This window comes from Elephas maximus, chromosome X (assembly GCF_024166365.1).
Source record: "Elephas maximus indicus isolate mEleMax1 chromosome X, mEleMax1 primary haplotype, whole genome shotgun sequence".
In the NCBI taxonomy this organism is placed as follows: Eukaryota; Metazoa; Chordata; class Mammalia; order Proboscidea; family Elephantidae; genus Elephas; species Elephas maximus.
In genome coordinates, this window is record NC_064846.1 from 181,218,880 (window position 1) to 181,243,484 (window position 24,605).

The window sequence follows — 24,605 nt, forward strand, 5'->3', positions numbered from 1 at the left end:
GAGCAGAGCTGACTAAGCCCTGGGAGCCTCTCCACCATCCCCCACCCCATCCCACCCCCACTGACGGGGGCCCATCACACAGGCCCAGGGTGCAGCCCCCTGAAAGGGGGTTCCTGCTCGAAGACACTGTCACTGTCAGAGGGTGGGACAGGGAAGAGGCTGTGGGAGGCTGCATAGTGGCCCTGGTATAAGTGTCTTGGGGCTGCCATAACAAAAATATCACAACCTGGAGGCTTAAAACCAGAGGGATTTATTGTCTCAGTTCTGGAGACCGGAAGTCTGAAATCACGGTGCAGGCAGGGCCGGGCTCCCTCCAGAGGCTCCAGGGGAGGATCCTCCTCATCAATCCCAGCTTAAGATTCACCTGACATCAGCAATGATATCCCTTGTTCCAAGTCCTCTTCTGAATCCAGCTTGAATTTCTGGCAGTTCCTGTGTTTTATTGACTATGCGAAGGCATTTGACTGTGTGGATCATGACAAATTATGGATAACATTACAAAGAATGAGAATTCCAGACCACTTAATTGTGCTCATGTGGAACCTGTGCATAGACCAAGAGGCAGTCGTTTGAACAGAACAAGGGGATATTGCATGGCTTAAAATCAGGAAAGGAACACGTCAGGGTTGTATCCTTTCACCATACCTATTCAATCTGTATGCTGAGCAAATAATCCAAGAAGCTGGACTATATGAAGAAGAACAGGGCATCAGGATTGGAGGAGGACTCATTAACAACCTGCAATATGCAGATGACACAACCTTGCTTGCTGAAAGTGAAGAGGACTTGAAGCACTTACTGATGAAGATCAAAGACCACAGCCTTCAGAATAGATTACACCTCAATATAAAGAAAACAAAAATCCTCACAACTGGACCAATGAGCAACATCATGATAAATGGAGGAAAGATTGAAGTTGTCAAGGATTTCATTTTACTTGGATCCACAATCAATGCCCACGGAAGCAGCAGTCAAGGAATCAAACGATGTATTGCATTGGACAAATCTGCTACAAAAGACTTCTTTAATTAAAGTGTCGAAAAGCAAAGAAGTCATTTTGAGGACTAAGGTGTGCCTGACCCTAGCCATGATATTTTCAATTGCTTCATATGCATGTGAAAGCTGGACAAAGAAGAATTGGCACCTTTGAATTATGGTGTTGGCGAAGAACACTGACTATACCATGGGCTGCCAGAAGAAGAACAAGTCTGTCCTGGAAGAAGTAGAGCCAGAGTGTTCCTTGGAATCAAGGATGGTGAGACTTTGTCTCACATACATTGGACAAGTTATCAGGAGGGATCAGTCCCCGGAGAAAGACTTCACGCTTGGTAAGTAAAGCATCAGCAAAAAAGAGGAAGACCCTCAACGAGATGGATTGACACGGTGGCTGCAACAATGGGCTCAACCACAGCCACGATTGCGATGATGGTGCAGGACCGGGCAGTGTTACGTTCTCCTGTACATGGGGTTGCTACGAGTTGGAACAGGCTGGATGGCACCTAGCAACAACAGGGGGAAGCAGCCTCCCTCCCATGTGAATGCAGGTTGAGGGGCAGGTGCTGGGGAGGTGAACATTCACCGTCGTCCCCCAAAGCCCATGGTTTCAGGGAGTCCTTGGGAAGGCGGGATGGGGGCCCTCCAGCCTGAGTCCTAGCCAGGAATTGACCTTTACTCCCTAAAAGGCCAGCACTCAGAGAAGACCCCCTATCCAACTCAGGGGCTCTGATGAGGGTCCAAAATGGGCTGGGTAAAGGAGAGCCAACCCTGGAGTTGCAAACATTGTGAACAGAGGCAGCTCCCCGGAGAAGGCTCCAGAAGAAGCCTGTCCTGGGAGTGAACTTGGCCAATGCAAAGACATTCACTGTGGGCAGATGGTGACGGGGGCAAGAAGTCCAGAGCCCTCGGGGAGAGGTTGCACACTGGGTGGGGGCCAGGGGGAACTCGCCCAAAGAGGGGCCCTGAGACCCTTTCCTCAGGCAGGTCAGGGGCTGTAGACCACTCAGAGCCCACCACCCCACTGAGCCCCCAGCATGCCATGCCCAAGATAACCCCACAGAAACACACATGCATTCTCACTATAAGACAATGACGTGCCGTCACGTTGACCCCAACTCAGCGACCCCACAAGTGTCAGAGTAGAACTGTGCTCCACGGGGTTTTCAATGACTGACCTTTCGGAAGTAGACCTCTGGGCTTGTCTTCAGAGGCTCCCCTGAGTGAACGTCAACCTCCAACCTTTTGGTTAGCAGTCAAGCATGTTAACCGTTTGCCCCACCCAGGGACCCTAAAACCAAACCGGGTGCTGTCCGGTTGACCCCAACTCATGGCAACCCCATGTGTGTCCCAGCGGAACTGTGCTCCATAGGGTGTTCAGTGGGTGCTTTTTCAGAAGCAGATCACCAGGACTTTATTTCCAGGCTCCTTTGGGTGGGTCCGAACCTTGGGTAGCAGCCAGTCATTAGCCATTTGATCACCCATAGATACCCACCATAAGGTGCAAGGGGAGAATTCCAGGGGAGACTCCGATTCCTTGCCTTCTGCAGCTTACGGCACCATGTTCCCTGGCTCCTGACGGTTCCTCCATCTTCAAAGCCAGCAGTACGGACTCTTCCAATGCCTGCTTCCTTCTTCATTTGCCTTCCCTTCTCTGTGATGACACTGGGCCCACCGGATAACCCAGCATCATCTCCCACCTCCGGACCCTTCGCTTCATCACATCAGCAAAGTCCCCTTTGCCGCGTTGAGGTCACATCCCCAGGCCCTGGGGGTGAAGATGTTTTCAGGGTCATTGGTCTGCCAGCCTCATCAGGGAGAGTTTCTGAGTTTTAGTGGCTCAACCGCCTGGTTTCTGCTCCCTACTCTTACCTTCTTATGGTCATATATACACTCAGACCCGTGGCCTCCAGGTTCTTAAAGTAATTGTGAACCACCACCACTCCCCACCCCCCCCCCAGTTAAGCACCAACCTCGGCCTCTGTTCCTTCAAGACATCACCCCTTGCTCCCCTCAAGCCAGGCTCTGTGACCCTCTCCTACCCCAGCTGTGCCTGCCAAGGCCACCGTGACCCCACAGAACTGCTGAGTGATGCTGATGTCCCCCAGAGCAGTCCTGATGTGAAGGAGGGGTCCCTGGGCCCCTCCATGGGGCACAACTTGATGAGCGCCCTCAGTGAAAGACAATGGAGCTGAGAGGGGCGACGGGTAAACCAGAGTCAGAGTGGGTGACAATTCCACCTCACAGTCTCCAGAAATGGCTGTCATCAGTCACATTCCAGAACCTTCTACACAGCAGCCAGTCTGAGCACCCTCATGAGGACAAGAACAACAGGGCTGAGAGAGGGGAAGGGTCAACCAGGGTCACAGGAGGTGACAGTACCACCTCACAGTCTCCAGAAATGGCTGCCTTCAGTCACATTCCAGAACCTTCCACATGGCAGACAGTCCTGGATGTCACCTGGCTGAATGCCGTCATGCTAAAGAGGAGTATCATACAGAGAGTCCTTTGGGGATGGTTCATGGGAGCTGTGGGTGGGCAATATCACAGGTGGAACTACAAGACCTGAGAAACAGGAACCCCAAAGCCACACCTCAAGACCTGGATCCAGAGTGGGAGGACGAGCAGGAAGAGGAATCCCAAAGCCACAGGTCAGGGCCTGGACCCAGATCAGGAGGACAAGCAGGAACAGGAACTCCAAGGCCACAGGTCAGGGCCTGGATCCACAGCAGGAGGACGAGCAGGAAGAGGAACCCCAAAGCCACAGGTCAGGGCCTGAACCCAGAACAGGAGGACGAGCAGGAAGAGGAACCCCAAGGCCACAGGTCAGGGCCTGGACCCAGAACAGGAGGACGAGCAGGAAGAGGAACCCCAAAGCCACAGGTCAGGGCCTGGACCCACAGCAGGAGGACGAGCAGGGACAGGAACCCCAAAGCCACAGGTCAGGGCCTGAACCCACAGCAGGAGGACGAGCAGGAACAGAAACCCCAAAGCCACAGGTCAGGGCCTGGACCCACAGCAGGAGGACGAGCAGGGACAGGAACCCCAAAGCCACAGGTCAGGGCCTGGACCCACAGCAGGAGGATGAGCAGGAAGAAGAACCCCAAAGCCACAGGTCAGGGCCTGGACCCACAGCAGGAGGATGAGCAGGAAGAGGAACCCCAAAGCCACAGGTCAGGGCCTGGACCCAGAACAGGAGGACGAGCAGGAAGAGGAACCCCAAGGCCACAGGTCAGGGCCTGGACCCACAGCAGGAGGACAAACAGGAACAGGAACCCCAAAGCCACAGGTCAGGGCCTGGACCCACAGCAGGAGGATGAGCAGGGACAGGAACCCCAAAGCCCCAGGTCAGGGCCTGGACCCACAGCAGGAGGACGAGCAGAAACAGGAACCCCAAAGCCATACGTCAGGCCTTGAACTCAGAGACGGAGGGTAAACGGGAATAGGAACCCCAAAGGCACACATTAGGGCCTGGACCCAGAGTAGGGGAAGAGCAAGGTCATGACGCCCAGATGTCTGCTCGCCTCTGCTGCTGTGGGTGTATGGCCTTGGGTGAGCCTCGGCCTCCTCCTGCTCTTACATGAACTGGGCGGTGCTTCTTCCCTGGACAGTGAGGAGAGCTTGACGCTCCAGCTCCAGGGGCCTGTCAGAACCGCTCCAGAAACAAGGCCCTCGTGCACTTTTACGAGGGAGCTACTTGCCGCTTTGTACCTTCTCAGGCTTCCGGAACGGGGCTGTAAAGAGGTTTGATGACTCCGCTCAGGTGTCTGTCAGCTTTTAATGTTGTCTGAGCTGTTTATTAACCGTCTCTGGGCTCTCAGAGGTTGTCTGTGCACAGCCGTGGCCGGGCCCTACACACGTGCTCGGGGGAGAAGGTGCTCTGGACTCTTCAGTGGGAGCATGTTTGCTGAGTTGGCACCATTTTTCAAGCAAGATTCTGTATTTGGAATTATTTGTGGTGTTTGTGGAGTTGGTTACCATTTTTTAAGGAGCCTTCTGTATTGGGGTTGTTTGTGGATTTTATATCGGGTTGTTTGGGGAGTTGGTACCATTTCAGGAAGGATTCTGTACCAGGGTTGTTTACAGTGTTTGTGGAGTTGGTACCATTTTCGGGAACGATTCTGTATTGGGATTGTTTGTGGTGTTTGTGCATTAGTGACCATTTTCAAGGAGGCTCCTGTATTAGGGTTGCTGCCCCTTGCCCCCCAAGGGACTGGTGCCCACCTCACCCCTCCCCATATCCTCACTGCGCTGGCCTGGAACCCCTTCTCCTCACTGCTGCATCCCACCCTCTCACATGCTCCTCGAGAACACGGGCAAATGTGTCCACACTTGCTGGGCCCCATGCAGAGGGACGTTCAACTACTCAGCTTAAGCAAATTACGCTTTTAGATTCCATCACGGGAAGCTTTAAGCATGATGAAATCAGTGCCTTTGGTATGACAAACCTTGGTCTCACCATCATTCAGCTGCACAGTTGCCAACGTGGCCACGCTGTCTCATCCACCTGCACCCCACCCTTTCCTCCATCTGCACCCCAGTTCTCCTCCATCTGTACCTCACTTCTCCTCCACCTGCAGCCTCCTCTTCTCCACCTGCACCCTCCTCTCCTCCCCAGCACTCGGCCCCTCCACCCCACCCCAGACCCATACTATAGAACCCATCCCAGACACCACATAATTTTTACAAATTTTTTACATTGGTGGAAGTACACACAGCCAAAGATAACACCAGTTCGACAATTTCTGCATGTACAGTTCAGTGTCATTGATCACATTCCTCAAGTTGTGCGACCATTCTCAGTACCCTTTTCCAAATTATTCCACCACCATTATCTTAAACTCACTGCCCCCTAAGCCCGGGCATCAGAAAATTTTATTAGTGAATATTCAGCAAGTATCTCTAAAGAGAAGAATTAAAAAAAAAAAAAAAAACTAAATAAACAGTCCCACTGTTCCGTTCTTTTTATTTTTTTAATTATGACGTTATTTATCATAGCGAAGGAGGTTAGCCGTCCAAATGTCCATCCAGAGCTCCAGTTGTTCAGTCAACCTTGACTCATGGCCACTGCATGTGTGTTAGAGTAGAAATATGTTCCACAGGGTTTTCAGTGGCTAATTTTGGGGAAGTAGATTGCTAGCCCTTTCTTCCGCCAGTATTCCATTCTTGTTGTTGTTGCCGTCAAGTGGGCTCTAACCCTCAGCTACCCCAAGTACAACATAACTAAATGCTGCCCAGTGCCGTGCCATCCCCATGATCGTTGGTATGTTTGACGTAAATTAGAAAGACTTTTAAAAGGGAGTTTGCTCATAGAATTCTGGATTTTCAGCAAAATATCTTCCCAATACCCAATTTTTCAGGAAATTCTTTCATTCTTTAACTTGGGGTACAAATGGCCCACAGGTGCTCTGTGTTTGTAGTGGCCTGTGCTCACTCCCTGGGGTGCCCGGCTCCCCACAATCTTCCCGGGCATGACATAGCCACCCAGGTGCCCTGGGGGTTATCTTCTATGTTGTTGTTGTGTACTATCCAGTCAACTTTCAACTCATCGTGACCCCAGATGACAGAGTAGAACTGCCCCATGGGGTTTTCTAGGCTGCAATCTTTACAGGAACAGATAACCAGGTCTTTTCTCCCGAACAGCCGCCGGGTGGGCTCCAACTGCCAACCTTTCGGTTAGCAGCCCAGTGCTTAATCATTGTGCCACCAAGGCTGCTCCTCCTGTGTTGTTGCTGAGTCAACTCCGTCTCCTGTAGATCCTGTAGGACAGAGTAGAACTGCCCCATAGGGTTTCCAAGGCTGTAAATCTTTACGAAGCAGGTGAGCGCTTACTGATTGCACAACGAGGGCTTCTTCTCCTGTGTTGCGTTCATCAGTTATTCCCACTCAAACAAACCGTTTGTGTGTTTGTTCACCTCTTTCCCCAGCACCCTTCATCTGACCGCCCCACCGTGGCCCAGGGTCGGGGTGGATTTTCTGGCCCACCCTGCCCCTGGGACCTCCTCCTCTCAGCAGCCTGAGGTCTGTTTCCAGCTCTGAAATCACCACCACACTCCGTGTGTCAGGAAACCTCAGGACCCCTTCTCGTTTGTAATTAGTCAACATCCTGAGGTCACAGTCAATTATGGTCACCCCAAAAGGCCTACCTGCTCCGTCTCCGCTGACACTAAACTCTTTCCCACATCCTTAAAACCATGTAATCTTTTTTTCTTTACAACAAACATAACTTCCTCTGGCAAATGTTTTTAGTCTCAAGATCAAAGTCAGTAGTTCTTGGCGCAATGAAAACAAAGCTTCCAAAATTATAGGGAAGGTTTTGTTCCCAAGCAAGCCAACTTAGATGGAAACTCCATCGAGGTGGTAAAATACAGGGAAAGTAATGGCTTAAACTTCACAGTAGCGGGTACACAAATAGTCACAGAACGTTTCTTTATCAGCTGTTATGGACTGAATTGTGTCCCTCAAAAATACGTGTTGTAAATTCTAACCTTTATGACTGTGGTTATGATCCTATTTGGGAATGGGTTGTCTTTGTTATGTTAATGAGACTGGATTAGTGTAGGGTGTGTTTTGAGTCAATCTCTTACAAAATATAAAAGGAACAGATTTCAACGATCAGAGGTGGGGGGAAAATAGATGCCAAGCCACATGGACATTGCCAAGGAACCAGGAAACAGAAGCTGAAGAGGCAAGGAACTTCCTCCAGAGCGGACAGAGAGAGAGCATTCCCCTCAAATTCAGACTTCTAGCCTCCGAAACTGTGAGAAAATAACTTTGTTTGTTAAAGCCACCCATGTGTGGTATTTCTGTTATAGCAGCAATAGATGATTGAGACACCAGCCTTAACAGCCAGCTCAGCGCTTTTTGTCTCAGATACCCTGGCGTTATGTGTTGAATTGTGTCCCCCAGAAAGGTACAATCCTAACCCCAGTACCTGTGAATGTGACCTTATTTGGACATAGGACCTTTGCAGAAGTTATCAGTTAATATGAGGATAGACTGGAGTAGGGTGGGTCCTAATCCCATCGGAGTGGTGTCCTTATTAAGACAAGGAGAGGAGGCACAGCAACAAAGACGCAGAGGGAGGACTCCATGTGAGGATGGAGACAGAGATTGGAGTGATGAGGCCACAAGCCCAGGAACACCTGGGGCCACCAGAAGCTAGAAGAGACAAGGAAGAATCCTCCCCTAGAGCCTCTGGAGGGAGCACGGCCCTGGCCACACCTTGATCTCAGACTTCTGGTCTCCAGAACTGACAGAAAATAAGTTCCTTGGTTTTAAGCCCTCCAAGGTGTGGTCCCTTGTTGGGGCAGCCCCAGGACCCACTCACCAGGTCTACAGGATCCCAGGCTCTCTAAGTTCTTCTTAGCTGGGACTGTCAGCTGGCAGCTCCGATGGACACTTTATTGTTTTCCCCTCCCCAAAGGAGAGCTCTTACCTGGCAGAATGCCAGGCACACACCAGGTGCTCAGTAATTGCTGGGGAGTAGCGCCTGAAACTCGAGCCAGAGAATGATATTCCTGGAATCTTACTGAGATTCCCTGAATCCCATCCAGGTTCCCCAGGGACATACCCACCTGCATCTTTCACAAGGTGCTGGGATGTGGAAGCCCCTTCCTTCCACACCACTGGCCCATTTGCAGGTCCCCGCAGTGTCTATATGCAACAGCCTCGCAGGACAACCTTTCCAGAAGCTTCCTAAACTCCTAAATACCTGTGTTACAGTCATTTCCATTTTCTTGGAAGGTGCCTCTGGGGTGGGGCCAGATTTGAGCCTGTGGATTCCACAGAAGGAAAGCATGAGTGGGTGATGCCGGTCAGTTTGACAAATGGATGGATGGATGGATGGATGGAAAAATGGATGGATGGGTGGGTGGATGGATGGTGAATACATGGATGGAAAATAGTATGGATGGTGGATGAGTGGTGGATGGATGAACGGACAGATGGACGGACGGACGGATGGATGGGTGAGTGGGTGGATAGGTGAGTGGGCGGGTGGATGGATGGACGAATGGATGGATTGGTGGGAGGGTGGGTGGGGGAGTGGATGGATGGGTGGATGGGTGGGTGGGTGGGAGGTAAATGGATGGATAGAAGGATGGGTAGATGGATGGATGGATAAGTGGGTATATATGTGGGTGGGTGGGTGGGTGAGTGGAAGGATGGATGGGTGGGTAGGTGGATGGATAGGTAGATGGATGGATGGGTGAGTAGGTGGATGAGTGTGTGGATAGACGGGTGAGTAGGTGGATGGATGGGTGGATGATGGATGGATGGGTGGATGAGTGGGTGGGTGGGATGGGTGGGTGGGTAGCTAGGTGGATGGTGGATGGGTGGATGGCTGGATGAGTGGATGTATGCATGAATGAGGGAGTGAGCTGCCTGCCCATCAGAGGGGCCCAATTTTGGGGTGAGGGGCAGCTGGCAGTGGTCTGGATGCCTGAGGGGGCCTCAGGTGTGAGCTACGTGGCAGGACCAATGTCAGTCCCCTGAGATCCCAATTCCAGGGGAGCAGCAACACCCTAGCTCACGCCCATCCAGGGCTCATTCTTGGCAAAAGAACAAGGAAAACACCAGGGTAGGTTTCAAAACGGCCTTGGGTAAAATAGCTGAGATAACTTTTTTTCTTTTTAACTTAATAGCAGGTTTGAAGTCTGTTGGGCAGAAAGCCAGTGGACACCTTTGAAGAGTCTTCAGACAAAGCCTCCACTGTGTCCACTTCTCTGGGAGGCTCACAGTCTGTCGTGGTTTTACTGTGCTGTGAGGCGGGCTGGGCGCAGGGGCGGGATGGAGAAACTCCATCGCCTCTGCTGACTGGGCGAACCCAGTGCTAAGTCACACACACACACAGGTACACACACAGACATGTAAGCACACACACCACACACACACACAGACATGTAAGGACACACACCACACACACAAATACACACAGAGGTACACACACAGACATGTAAGCACACACACAGATACACACACGGACACGTAAACACACACACACACTCATATACACACAGACATGTAAGCACACACACCACACACACCTGTATACACACACAGATACACACATGGACATGTAAGCACACACAGTCACACACACACACAGACATGTAAGCACACACCACACACACACGGGTACACATACAGACATGTAAACACACACACAGGTACACACACAGACATGTAAGCACACACACACTATATGCATGCGCACAAATACACGTACACAGAGACAAGCAGACACGTTCACACACACATTGTTGAGAAAACAAAAGTAAAAACCAAAACTACTCCCAACCCAGAAAACCTCTCCACAGAAGTAAATGAGAAAGAAAAGAGTTTTTCATTGATTGAGCAATTCACTGAAGAGACTGAAGTGCCAAAAACAGCTTTCACCTTGTTTATAGCTGAGTGGATACAACCCACCACATCCATGTTTGCAAGACAAAGTTGCTAATTTTCTGTTTTCTTCCAGTCCAGAGCGGGGTGGGGCCGCCGGGAGCCAGCTCGTCTCCGCCCAGGAAACCAGGAGGCTGTTAGCTGTGGTGAGTGGATCCCGCTGAGGGCGGCCGGTGGGTGCAGAGTAGAACTGCTCCGCAGGGTTTTCAAGGCCATGACCTTTCAGAAACAGGTCGCCAGGCCTTTCGTCCATGGTACCTCTGGGTGAAACCGCCAACCTTTCGGTTAGCAGCCAAGTGCGTTAGCCATTCGTACCACCCAGAGAAGCCTTAACTGTTCTAGATTTACAGTAAGGTTGACGTCTGGTCACACAAGAGCCATCCTCACACTTTCCTGGTCTTCTTTTTGCATTTGAAATCGTATTTTCATTCCACATCCTCAGAGAATGTTATTTCAAAGTAATATACTTTCATGTCTAAATGGATATTTCAAAAGTGGTTTTATTTACTATGACCATACATCTCTAAGGGTTAAATTTTTTCTGGGTTATTATGATAATTATTACTAGCTCCAACTGATTCAAATAGCACAAATATGATTATACACTTCAATAAATAATTATTAAACAAAAATAAAAATGTATTTGAACAGCTTCTTTTTGTAAAGTGGAAGAAATTTCTCTTTTTTCCACAATTGATTCATATATCCAGGGTTGACATGACTATACTGCTAGGGAGAGAAAAGACTCAGTAAATTAGCAGCCAAGCTCTTAACCACGACACCACCAGGTCTCCGGTTAAAATTATATAGAACTAATATAAATATATAATATAATATAAAATTATATAGAATTAATATAAATATATAAAATTATATAGAACTAATATACCAAGACATCATGCTTGGTAAAGTAGAGGGTCAGTGAAAAAGAGGAAGACCCTCAATGAGATGGATTAACACAGTGGCTGCAACAGTGGGCTCAAGATAACGATTGTGAGGATGGCGCAGGACGGGGCAGTGTTGTATTCTATAGTATATAGGGTCACTATGAGTTGGAAGCGACTCAAGGGCACGTAACAACAACACCATAAAGACCATGTTTATTTCATGAGTTACTAAAACAAGATAAATCAAGACGCTGCTTCTCGTTCATCTACTCAATATACAATAAAAAAACAAACCCACTGCCGTCCAGTCGATTCCAGCTCATGGTGACCCCATAGGGTTTCCCAGGCTGCAAATCTCTACTGAAGCAAACTGCCACATCTTTCTTCCTCGTAGCTGCTGGTGGTTTCCAACTGCCGACGTTTTGGTTAGCAGTCGACTGCTTCAACCAGTGTGGGACCAGGGCTGCTTACAAAAAACCCGCTGCCGTTGAGTTGATTCTGACTCAGCAATCCTATAGGGCAGAGTGGAACTGTCCCTTGAGGCTTGCAAGGAGCAGCTGGTAGAATCGATCTGCTGACCTTTTGGTTAACAGCTGTAGCTCTTAACCACTACGCCACCAGGGTTTCCCACTGTGTAATAAAAAAATAGTTATGTGTAATTAGCTAAAATCCTGAGGTATTTTTAACACCTTTATGGAGGCATAATTGACATATAATAAAATGTACATGTTTAAAATGTACAATTTGATACACTTTGGAATCAGTGTATACTCGTAAAACCGTCACCCACCCATCACCCCAGAAGTTCCCCCTTCCCTTTGTGACCCCCTTTTCCCACTCCCGACGTCCCCATCTCCAGGCAACCACTGCTCTGCTTTCTGCCGCTACGGATTAGAAATGTGTGTTTGTGAGTGTGTGTGTGGGCGCCTGTGTAAGGACGTGAGCGTGTGTGTTTATGTGTGTGTGTCTGGTGTGTCTGTAAGAATGTGAGTCCGTGTTTTGGTGTGTGTCAGTGTGGCCTCGTAAGGATGTGAGTGTGTACGTGTGTGTGTGAGACAGAGTGTATCTGAGAGTGTGAGTGTGTCGAAGTTTGGTTTTCAGCCTTGGTAATCAGTAAGTAAGAAGGCATAAAAAATTTTTTTTTAACCAATAGTTTTACCGAGATCAAACTTTAATGCAATAGAAAGGTATCTACTGAGAAAACAAGAAGGTCAGACCAGCAGGCAGCCTAGATCCTATTTATTAACAGAACCAATATAAGCATTTCATAAGATTAGGTAAGACGAAGATGAACAGCAAGCGGAAGGATCGTTTTATGGCAGGTAAAGTGCACTTTCACTGCTTCTTTACTTAATCGTTACCTCCTAAATGCTCCTTACCTGAAAGCGGTCATGACGAGTTAGCCCCGTGGTTTCTCTCAAAGTATCTGAACACTCTGGAGTCCAGGACAGTCCCTCAGCCAACAGCCCTCCCTGTGTGGACCCTTTTCCGAGGCTCTCTTATCCCTAGGGGAACCCTAGTGCCATAGCGGTTAAGAGCTACGGCTGCTAACCAAAGGGTCACCAGTTCAAATCCACCAGGCGCTCATTGGAAACTCTATGGGGCAGTTCTACCGTGTCCTGCAGGGTCACTGTGAGTTGGAATTGACTCAATGGCAATGGGTTTGGTTTGAGGTTTTTCTTCCCCCTATCTGCCCATACAACGGAGTATTACTCAGCACAAAGCAGGATGAAATTCTGAAATATGTTATAACATGGATGATGCTTGAAGACATGAGACTGAGAGAAATAAGTCAAACAAAAAGCCACGTACTGTTTGATCCCACCAACGTGAAATGTCCACAGAGACGGAAAGTAGATTAGGGTTGGGGGGAGGGAAGTAGGGAGTGGCTGCTGATGGACATGGGGTTTCCTTTGGGGTTAATCGAAGGTTCTGGAACCAGGTAGAGGTCGTGGTTGTACAGCACTGCGAATGGACTCAGTGGCACCGAATTTCCCGTTCAATGGGTGGATTTTATGCTCGGTGAATTTCATCACAATTAAAAAAAAATTGTCCATGACTTGCACGAAGCCCTGGGCATCAGTCTTGTCCGACGATTTAGGGCCATGCTGGGACGGCGCAGAAGACTGTAAACGGGGTGTGCACCACGCACAGCTGGCACTGGGGGATTTGGGGCAGAGACCATGGCGCTGGGTTAACGCGCAACTCCAAAGCAGCGAGAGACAGACATTGACTGGGAAAGCTGGTCAGCTTTATTATCCATCTGGCTGTGAAGCCCCCGCTGCCGCCGTGATGGGGAAACCATGCAAACGCTCCCGATCTTGCCCAGCCCCTCTGGGCCTGAAGCTGCGTGTAGACGTGACCTGTGCTCAGCCGGTGAACGGGCGTGAGGGGATACCTTTCGACCCAAGGCCAGTTACCTGCAGAGGAATCAGAGTTCTTGAGGGTCAGCACCAAAGACTATCCCAACAGAGGGTGTCACTCTGTGTTCACCACGCTTACGGGTGGATTTATGTCCCCCCAAAAAGACACGCTGAAGCCCCTACACCTGTGGACGTGACCTTGTTTGAAAATGAGTGTGTGAAGATGTTATCAGTTAACGTGAGGTTATACCTGAGTAAGGTGGGTCCTGCCCTTATGTCAGTGACATACGATGTTGTTATGTTTTCAACATGTTTATGTTACAGAAGACCAGAGACACAGAGGGAAGACCACCAGGTGAAGGTACATCTGCAAGCAGCCACCAGAAGTGGGGAGAGCGGCCTGGGATGGTTCCTTTCTCGGAGCCTCAGAAGGAATCGACACTGCTGATACCCTGATTTGGACTCCCAGCCTCCAGGATGGTGAGAAAATAAGTTTCTGTTCTCTAAAGCCACCTGCTTTGTGGTGTTTTTGTTTGTTTGTTGTCGTTTTGTAAAGCCACAGCAGTTCCGCCTGCTTTAAGACCACACATCACAGACACAGTTTGTACGTCACTCAGGGCTCGAAAAGGTTTGAGGTGCTTGTTTCCTTAGGTAAACGGACGGACACCCGCCTCTGCCTGCGTACCGCTGGTTCTGCCCACAGCCCCACAGATGGTTCAGGAGGCCCCCGGCCCACCTCAAAGCCACAAAGCTCCCTGGGGGTACAGACGAACTGCCCCTCCCCACTAGAGCACCTTGAAGATGTATCCAGCCTGGGGCTCCCGGGACAGCTGCTCGTCACTCAGGCCGTCGGAGGCGGAGGTCACGTAGAGGTCAGAGTAGTGGGGCCCCCCAAAGCAGCAGGAGGTGACCCTGGACACAGGCATGTTCACTGTCCGCAGCACGGTCCCTGGGGGTGGGGAGACTGCCTTCAGGAACTGTGGCCCCCATACCTGCCCTCCTGCCCAGCCCCCTCACAGGCACGTCCATGCTCACAGCAGGGTCCCTGGAGGTAGGGGGGAATTACCTTCAGGGACTCCCCCAGGAGGCAGTCCTCCCTCCTTCACTCACCTCAGTCCCCTCCCCCTAGCAGAAACCATCTCCAATGGCCCCTGCCCCTGGACAAGAGTGGGGTCCCACTGACCCAGCACCCCTGACCCTCTGGACTCTGCTCCTCCCTCCCCATTAGGGCCTCCTACGTGGTCATCAGCCATCTCTAACCCTCATCCCCCTGCCTTCCCTGTCCATCCCTTACCCTCTCTGGGCCCATCCTCCACCCTCCCTTGCCTAGCCAGGCCACTGGGAGTGAGCAGTGGTCCTTGGGCACTCCTGCTTTGTGACCCTTTTATCCTCCCCCCCATGGCATTCCAGAATCATCCTCAAACATCTGTCCACCCACAGCCACCCCAGCTCAAACTCATCTTGAGGTGAGGCCTCGCCTCCCCCTTGTCCTCCTTCCCTTCCTTCACACCAACCTGACCAAGGCTCCTTCCTTCTCCCAGCCTCTCCCCCATCCCACTCCACCCACACATTGCCATTGTGGATGCTCACCTACTTGTCTCAGGATCCAGGTGGACCACCGAGCCTCACAGATGCAGACCACCCAGAGCCTCCCTAGGCTGATGCTCGCATGTCTCAGGGTCCAGATGGATGACCTACCCCCCATCAACAGAGGCCACCCAAGCCTCCCCGTGGTGACACTCACCCTATGGTGACACTCATCTGTGGTGACACTCACCCAAGTCTCAGGGTCCAGGTAGATAGCCCATCCCCCCTCAACGCAGGGCTCCTGAGCCTCCTGGTAGTGACACTCACCTGTCTTAGGGTCCATGTGGATGACTTGCCCCCGTCAACACAGGCCACCCAAGTCTCCCTGTGGTGCCACTCACCTGTCTCAGGGTCCAGATGGATGACCCTTCCCCGGTCGATGCAGGCCACCCAGAGCCTCCCCTCGGTGTCCACACACATCCCGTCGGGCATGCCGTCCCCCTCCTGCAGCTGGAGCAGCAGCCGTGGGTTCACTGGAATGAGAGGCGGAGGGGCCAGCTGAAGTGTCTGTGTGTCTGTCTTCTCCCGACACCCATTCTAAGTGTCCATGCTGACCCCCTGCACATGCAGCACTTCCTTCTCTGTCCAATCACTGGAGCTAGGTCAGACCTCACACGCTAAAGAGCACAGTCCTATAGATGGCCAAGTCTGCCCAAGACCTCACACGCTAGAGAGCACAGTCCTGCAGACAGCCAAGTCTGCCCAAGACCTCACACACTGAAGAGCACAGTCCTGCAGATGGCCAAGTCTGCCCAAGACCTTAGACACTAAGGAGCACAGTCCTCCAGACAGCCAAATCTGTCAGGACTTCAGACACTAAAGAACACAGTCCTCCAGATGGTCAAGCCTGCCCAAGGCCTCAGACGCTAAACAGCACAGTCACCAAGATGGCAACTCTGCCCAAGATCTACACGCTAAAGAACAGAGTCCTGCAGATGGCCTAGTCTGCCAAGACCTCAGACACTAAAGAGCACAGTCCTGCAGATGGCCAAGTCTGCCAGGACGTCAGACAGTAAAGACCGCAGTCCTGCAGATGGCCAAGTCTGCCAGGATTTCAGACACTAAACAGTACAGTCCTGCAGATGGCCTAGTCGGCCAAGACCTCAGACACTAAAGACCACAGTCCTGCAGACGGCCAAGTCTGCCCAAGACCTCACACACTAAAGAGCACAGTCCTCCAGATGGCCTAGTCTGCCCAAGACCTCACACACTGAAGAGCACAGTCCTCCAGATGGCCTAGTCTGCCCAAGACCTCACACACTGAAGAGCACAGTCCTCCAGATGGCCTAGTCTGCTAGGACCTCAGACACTAAAGACCACAGTCCTCCAGATGGCCTAGTCTGCTAGGACCTCAGACACTAAAGACCACAGTCCTTCAGATGGCCTAGTCTGCCCAAGACCTCACACACTAAAGAGCACAGTCCTCCAGATGGCCTAGTCTGCTAGGACCTCAGACACTAGAGAGCACAGTCCTTCAGATGGCCAAGTCTGCCCAAGACCTCACACACTAAAGAGCACAGTCCTCCAGATGGCCTAGTCTGCCCAAGACCTCACACACTAAAGAGCACAGTCCTCCAGATGGCCTAGTCTGCTAGGACCTCAGACACTAAAGACCACAGTCCTTCAGATGGCCTAGTCTGCCCAAGACCTCACACACTAAAGAGCACAGTCCTCCAGATGGCCTAGTCTGCCCAAGACCTCACACACTAAAGAGCACAGTCCTCCAGATGGCCTAGTCTGCTAGGACCTCAGACACTAAAGACCACAGTCCTTCAGATGGCCTAGTCTGCCCAAGACCTCACACACTAAAGAGCACAGTCCTCCAGATGGCCTAGTCTGCTAGGACCTCAGACACTAAAGACCACAGTCCTTCAGATGGCCTAGTCTGCCCAAGACCTCACACACTAAAGAGCACAGTCCTCCAGATGGCCTAGTCTGCCCAAGACCTCACACACTAAAGAGCACAGTCCTCCAGATGGCCTAGTCTGCCCAAGACCTCACACACTGAAGAGCACAGTCCTCCAGATGGCCTAGTCTGCCCAAGACCTCACACACTAAAGAGCACAGTCCTCCAGATGGCCTAGTCTGCTAGGACCTCGGACACTAAAGACCACAGTCCTTCAGATGGCCTAGTCTGCCCAAGACCTCACACACTAAAGAGCACAGTCCTCCAGATGGCCTAGTCTGCCCAAGACCTCACACACTAAAGAGCACAGTCCTCCAGATGGCCTAGTCTGCCCAAGACCTCACACACTAAAGAGCACAGTCCTCCAGATGGCCTAGTCTGCTAGGACCTCAGACACTAAAGACCGCAGTCCTGCAGACGGCCAAGTCTGCCCAAGACCTCACACACTAAAGAGCACAGTCCTCCAGATGGCCTAGTCTGCCCAAGACCTCACACACTAAAGAGCACAGTCCTCCAGATGGCCTAGTCTGCCCAAGACCTCACACACTAAAGAGCACAGTCCTCCAGATGGCCTAGTCTGCTAGGACCTCAGACACTAAAGACCACAGTCCTTCAGATGGCCTAGTCTGCCCAAGACCTCACACACTAAAGAGCACAGTCCTCCAGATGGCCTAGTCTGCCCAAGACCTCACACACTGAAGAGCACAGTCCTCCAGATGGCCTAGTCTGCTAGGACCTCAGACACTAAAGACCACAGTCCTTCAGATGGCCTAGTCTGCCCAAGACCTCACACACTAAAGAGCACAGTCCTCCAGATGGCCTAGTCTGCTAGGACCTCAGACACTAAAGACCGCAGTCCTTCAGATGGCCTAGTCTGCCCAAGACCTCACACACTAAAGAGCACAGTCCTCCAGATGGCCTAGTCTGCCCAAGACCTCACACACTATAGAGCACAGTCCTCCAGATGGCCTAGTCTGCTAGGACCTCAGACACTAAAGACCACAGTCCTTCAGATGGCCTAGTCTGCCCAAGACCTCACACACTAAAGAGCACAGTCCTCCAGATGGCCTAGTCTGCTAGGACCTCAGACACTAAAGACCACAGTCCTTCAGATGGCCTAGTCTGCCCAAGACCTCACACACTAAAGAGCACAGTCCTCCAGATGGCCTAGTCTGCCCAAGACCTCACACACTAAAGAGCACAGTCCTCCAGATGGCCTAGTCTGCTAGGACCTCAGACACTAAAGAGCACAGTCCTCCAGATGGCCTAGTCTGCTAGGACCTCAGACACTAAAGACCACAGTCCTTCAGATGGCCTAGTCTGCCCAAGACCTCACACACTAAAGAGCACAGTCCTCCAGATGGCCTAGTCTGCCCAAGACCTCACACACTGAAGAGCACAGTCCTCCAGATGGCCTAGTCTGCTAGGACCTCAGACACTAAAGACCACAGTCCTTCAGATGGCCTAGTCTGCCCAAGACCTCACACACTAAAGAGCACAGTCCTCCAGATGGCCTAGTCTGCCCAAGACCTCACACACTGAAGAGCACAGTCCTCCAGATGGCCTAGTCTGCTAGGACCTCAGACACTAAAGACCACAGTCCTCCAGATGGCCTAGTCTGCTAGGACCTCACACACTAAAGACCACAGTCCTTCAGATGGCCTAGTCTGCCCAAGACCTCACATGCCGGGGGCCAGCCTCAGCAATGAACAGGGTTACCAGAGGAGGGGTAGAGTTCGGCGAAAAAAGAAGAAGCGGTAGAGTGTCTTATATTTTCATTCTGCAGAAAAAGAAGGCTCTGCTCTTTATTTTTTACATGGTCTTTTATATCATAAGCTTACAAAAGCATAACATCGCATGATCAATAAAGGGGCAGTACAAGATATAATCATAAACATTATTTCCCAGAGACATAATTTTCCAAGTGACACATAGTACAGTTCCGCATACATACACAAGTACAATGAGTTTTTTGTTTAATTGAAGAGAATATTTTGTTGATATATTTTTACACAAAATAATAATTGACTTCATATTGCTTTACACTTATGCTTAATCTTGCAATACCTTCCACAGTTTTTATAACAATTAATCTTTTTGCAAAATCATTGTTACATAGGCTTTGTCCATCTTGTCCAGGGTGGTCAAGTTCCTGAAGCCCAGCCACTTTGGGTTACGTCATATTGTCCACGATTATGCCAAGGACAATTAGCCCAATCTCTATACCCAAAGACCAGTCAAGCGCAGCAGTGAGCGGGGTGGACGAGAAAGTTGACCTGTAATTGGCTGAGAGATTGGCTGAGAGAACTCACTGCCTTTTGTTTTTCCACTTTTATGGGGTCATGTGTGGGTGGTGGTTTAATCACAAAAAGGGCCTTGGTAAATACCAGGATTTCACCATCCTATTCTTATTTTCCATAGTCGAGCTATTTGTTTTTCCCCTAAGACAACTTCATGTTGACCCCCAAGTAATACACGGGCTGTCCCTACCCAGGATTTCACCAGGGGATTATGAGTAGGACGCCCCCCGTCCAAAGGTCCCTAAATCTATAATGGAATTTTATGCTTATACATTCTGCTATACACAGGCTGAAAATGAAATAGAAACATAACACAGATGACAGAGATATTCCTGACTTTTCAGGAATTCTTCGATGTTTATGCTAGGGGCAGTGGGTGCAGAGGGGCCGCCCTTGCAGCCTGGCTCTTCCTGACTTTTCAGGAATTCTTCAATGTTTATGCTGGGGGCAGTGGGTGCAGAGGGGCTGCCCTTGCAGCCTGGCTCCTCCTGACTTTTCAGGGATTCTTCAATGTTTATGCTGGGGGCAGTGGGTGCAGAGGGGCCGCCCTTGCAGCCTGGCTCCCAGCATCTCCCCCTTTTTTATTTTTTAATTTCGCCAGATGAAGATCTGAAGCCACCTTTTGGATAGCTTGATTTAAGATTCGGAAGATGACTGGAAGAAAGAACAACAAAATCAAGAATAAACATAAAGAAATACCCGTGTTTAACAGAATGTTTTTAAGACTATGCTTTTGAATAAAGGAATTTAAGGAATCAATAAATTGTTTAGCTGTTTGAGAAGAGGAAAAATCTTTTTCTGCATTTGTAATAATATCTTGTATTTCCATATGTAATTTGTCAATATTAAAACTCAAATCGGAATGATTCCATATGCCCTGGATATGATTTTTGATTTTTTCCCAATTATGTATGGTAGTATTTACAGGCAGTGGAGTAACACAAATCCATTTGAAACTTACATGGCATCTCAAAGTAAGTCGCACTTTGAGATTAGTGATTTCTTGTCCTATATATAGAATTGCTTCTTCAAGGGCATTAACTTCTTGTTGTAATTTTCTATCAATGGCTTCTTGTGTGGCTAAGGCTAAAGTAATATTTTTACTTAAATTATTTACATAGTTTGCAGTATGAATCTGTTGTGTTAACGCCATAGCAGAAAGTGAAAGAGAAGTTGCTAAAGCTATGAGAGCGGAAATCCCCAGTATTAAAGCTGCTACAAACCGTTTGGCTCGAGATAAAATAGCAGAAGCTTGTTTTAAGGCTTCTAGGCCTGAATCATCATACCAATCTTCTTGTAAATGTACAGGAATCATAATATATTTTGGCTGTTGTAAAATCATCATACTTTCGACAGGAATTGCAGGATTTATACAACTGGTCAGTATACAATTTTCACAAGAACTAACATAATGTGTTTTCTTGTTTTCTATAACAATACTAGAGTGATTGCTGCGGCTAATTAATAACACATATGAAGCAGGTACACAAGCTTGAATATCAAAACTCTCATTATTAAAAGGACGGGACAAAGTGACATTGCCAGCAGCAGTTGCCAGTCTCCACAAAGATGGATGTATGTTACCCGTGAAGGTAGAAAGAATAGGGGGAACCCATCCATTTATATGCCAACGATTAACTTTTTGTGGGAGAGGGACTAAGGTATCTTGCCAATTAAAACGATATCGAGCTGATTGTAAAAATAGACGATAATCATCTTCAGGATTTAAAATACTACAATCAATAAGACGTGCAGACATTTTAGGCAAAGCATATACAACTTGTGAATTATACATACAATTTCTCCAAATAGGAAATCCTTTTGAAGGGTCAATCATAGCCCAATCTTGATTGCTCTTAGAATCCTCAGGAGGCGACTTATCACAGGTAGGAAAAAGAGGAGTGTGTACTTTTGGGATACCTTTAAGAAAGTCAGTTTTTTCTGGAAGGATGAGGCGTAGAGCCCATAATAATCTGTAAGGCTGTTGGTTTTAATTTCCATTAGGTGAGTCAGTAATCATTGATTTGAAGCCAAAAGGAATACAGCCAGGGATAGTTTTTTGCAAATTTCTTAATTGAATACAAATAGGAGGATTATCTGACACACCAGAATAGGAATAATTAGAATTAAAGCCCTGAGGGTTCCAAAATATGGTTTCGCCCCCCAGTAATGCAGAATTATTAGTAAATACAGAGGGGGAAGGATCTTCCCAGGTGACGGGATGAAATATAGGAGGTTTTGGGACATAAGCCCAATGTATATCAGCCGTAACAACACATACCTGGCAGGAAATGATAGCGAGCATAGCCACAAAAAGAGTACCCGCATTTACGGGAATATGTTGATCCACGGTTAAGGTGTGAGCCAGATGAGTAAGTTTTTTGAGTTGGCCCCAAGTTGGGGGCTCAGCCGCAATGGTTTGATGGGTTCTTGAATAGGGAGTATGTCTCCGGCTTCTCCACCGCACTTTGTCTCGAGATGAAGAGTTGTTGAGGTTTGTAGAGGGTTGTATAAAGTCAGTGAGAGGGGGTGGAGTAGAAGATGAAGAGGAGGAACTAGAGACAGGCAAAGGTGGGGGTGTAGATGGAGCATTTTCAAGAGACAGGTTTCTCAGAAGAGTCGTGGGAGGTGTTAGGTTTGTGAGCAGTGAGGGAGGAAGTGTTGGAGGATTTTTGGTGGGTTTTGGGTCTTGCATGTCTGATGAGTCTGTCAGGTATCCACAAAGGGGAAGTTTTGTCCTTCAGGTCCCTGTTCGGGCGCCAGTTGCCGGGGGCCAGCCTCAGCAATGAACAGGGTTACCAGAGGAGGGGTAGAGTTCGGCGAAAAAAGAAGAAGCGGTAGAGTGTCTTATATTTTCATTCTGCAGAAAAAGAAGGCTCTGCTCTTTATTTTTTACATGGTCTTTTATATCATAAGCTTACAAAAGCATAACATCGCATGATCAATAAAGGGGCAGTACAAGATATAATCATAAACATTATTTCCCAGAGACATAATTTTCCAAGTGACACATAGTACAGTTCCGCATACATACACAAGTACAATGAGTTTTTTGTTTAATTGAAGAGAATATTTTGTTGATATATTTTTACACAAAATAATAATTGACTTCATATTGCTTTACACTTATGCTTAATCTTGCAATACCTTCCACAGTTTTTATAACAATTAATCTTTTTGCAAAATCATTGTTACATAGGCTTTGTCCATCTTGTCCAGGGTGGTCAAGTTCCTGAAGCCCAGCCACTTTGGGTTACGTCATATTGTCCACGATTATGCCAAGGACAATTAGCCCAATCTCTATACCCAAAGACCAGTCAAGCGCAGCAGTGAGCGGGGTGGACGAGAAAGTTGACCTGTAATTGGCTGAGAGATTGGCTGAGAGAACTCACTGCCTTTTGTTTTTCCACTTTTATGGGGTCATGTGTGGGTGGTGGTTTAATCACAAAAAGGGCCTTGGTAAATACCAGGATTTCACCATCCTATTCTTATTTTCCATAGTCGAGCTATTTGTTTTTCCCCTAAGACAACTTCATGTTGACCCCCAAGTAATACACGGGCTGTCCCTACCCAGGATTTCACCAGGGGATTATGAGTAGGACGCCCCCCGTCCAAAGGTCCCTAAATCTATAATGGAATTTTATGCTTATACATTCTGCTATACACAGGCTGAAAATGAAATAGAAACATAACACAGATGACAGAGATATTCCTGACTTTTCAGGAATTCTTCGATGTTTATGCTAGGGGCAGTGGGTGCAGAGGGGCCGCCCTTGCAGCCTGGCTCTTCCTGACTTTTCAGGAATTCTTCAATGTTTATGCTGGGGGCAGTGGGTGCAGAGGGGCTGCCCTTGCAGCCTGGCTCCTCCTGACTTTTCAGGGATTCTTCAATGTTTATGCTGGGGGCAGTGGGTGCAGAGGGGCCGCCCTTGCAGCCTGGCTCCCAGCACTCACACACTAAAGAGCACAGTCCTCCAGATGGCCTAGTCTGCCCAAGACCTCACACACTGAAGAGCACAGTCCTCCAGATGGCCTAGTCTACTAGGACCTCAGACACTAAAGACCACAGTCCTTCAGATGGCCTAGTCTGCCCAAGACCTCACACACTAAAGAGCACAGTCCTCCAGATGGCCTAGTCTGCCCAAGACCTCACACACTGAAGAGCACAGTCCTCCAGATGGCCTAGTCTGCTAGGACCTCAGACACTAAAGACCACAGTCCTCCAGATGGCCTAGTCTGCTAGGACCTCAGACACTAAAGACCACAGTCCTTCAGATGGCCTAGTCTGCCCAAGACCTCACACACTAAAGAGCACAGTCCTCCAGATGGCCTAGTCTGCCCAAGACCTCACACACTGAAGAGCACAGTCCTCCAGATGGCCTAGTCTGCTAGGACCTCAGACACTAAAGACCGCAGTCCTGCAGACGGCCAAGTCTGCCCAAGACCTCACACACTAAAGAGCACAGTCCTCCAGATGGCCTAGTCTGCCCAAGACCTCACACACTAAAGAGCACAGTCCTCCAGATGGCCTAGTCTGCTAGGACCTCAGACACTAAAGACCACAGTCCTTCAGATGGCCTAGTCTGCCCAAGACCTCACACACTAAAGAGCACAGTCCTCCAGATGGCCTAGTCTGCCCAAGACCTCACACACTAAAGAGCACAGTCCTCCAGATGGCCTAGTCTGCTAGGACCTCAGACACTAAAGACCACAGTCCTTCAGATGGCCTAGTCTGCCCAAGACCTCACACACTAAAGAGCACAGTCCTCCAGATGGCCTAGTCTGCTAGGACCTCAGACACTAAAGACCACAGTCCTTCAGATGGCCTAGTCTGCCCAAGACCTCACACACTAAAGAGCACAGTCCTCCAGATGGCCTAGTCTGCCCAAGACCTCACACACTAAAGAGCACAGTCCTCCAGATGGCCTAGTCTGCCCAAGACCTCACACACTAAAGAGCACAGTCCTCCAGATGGCCTAGTCTGCCCAAGACCTCACACACTAAAGAGCACAGTCCTCCAGATGGCCTAGTCTGCTAGGACCTCAGACACTAAAGACCACAGTCCTTCAGATGGCCTAGTCTGCCCAAGACCTCACACACTAAAGAGCACAGTCCTCCAGATGGCCTAGTCTGCCCAAGACCTCACACACTAAAGAGCACAGTCCTC

At 49.4% G+C, this 24,605-nt stretch overlaps 1 protein-coding gene across 1 annotated transcript in view; it reads right to left on the minus strand.

Moving 5' to 3' along the window:
* Window positions 1–13,651: 13,651 nt before the first annotated feature.
* LOC126068895 (regucalcin-like) overlaps window positions 13,652–24,605 on the minus strand; it is a 48,129-nt gene continuing 37,175 nt past the window's right edge. Inside the window, exons 6-8 of the mRNA XM_049871581.1 lie at window positions 15,574–15,705; window positions 14,440–14,594; window positions 13,652–13,702 (exon numbers count right to left, since the gene is read on the minus strand). Of these exons, the coding sequence (XP_049727538.1) occupies window positions 13,652–13,702; window positions 14,440–14,594; window positions 15,574–15,705 (338 nt within the window). The remainder of the gene's footprint in view (window positions 13,703–14,439; window positions 14,595–15,573; window positions 15,706–24,605) is intronic.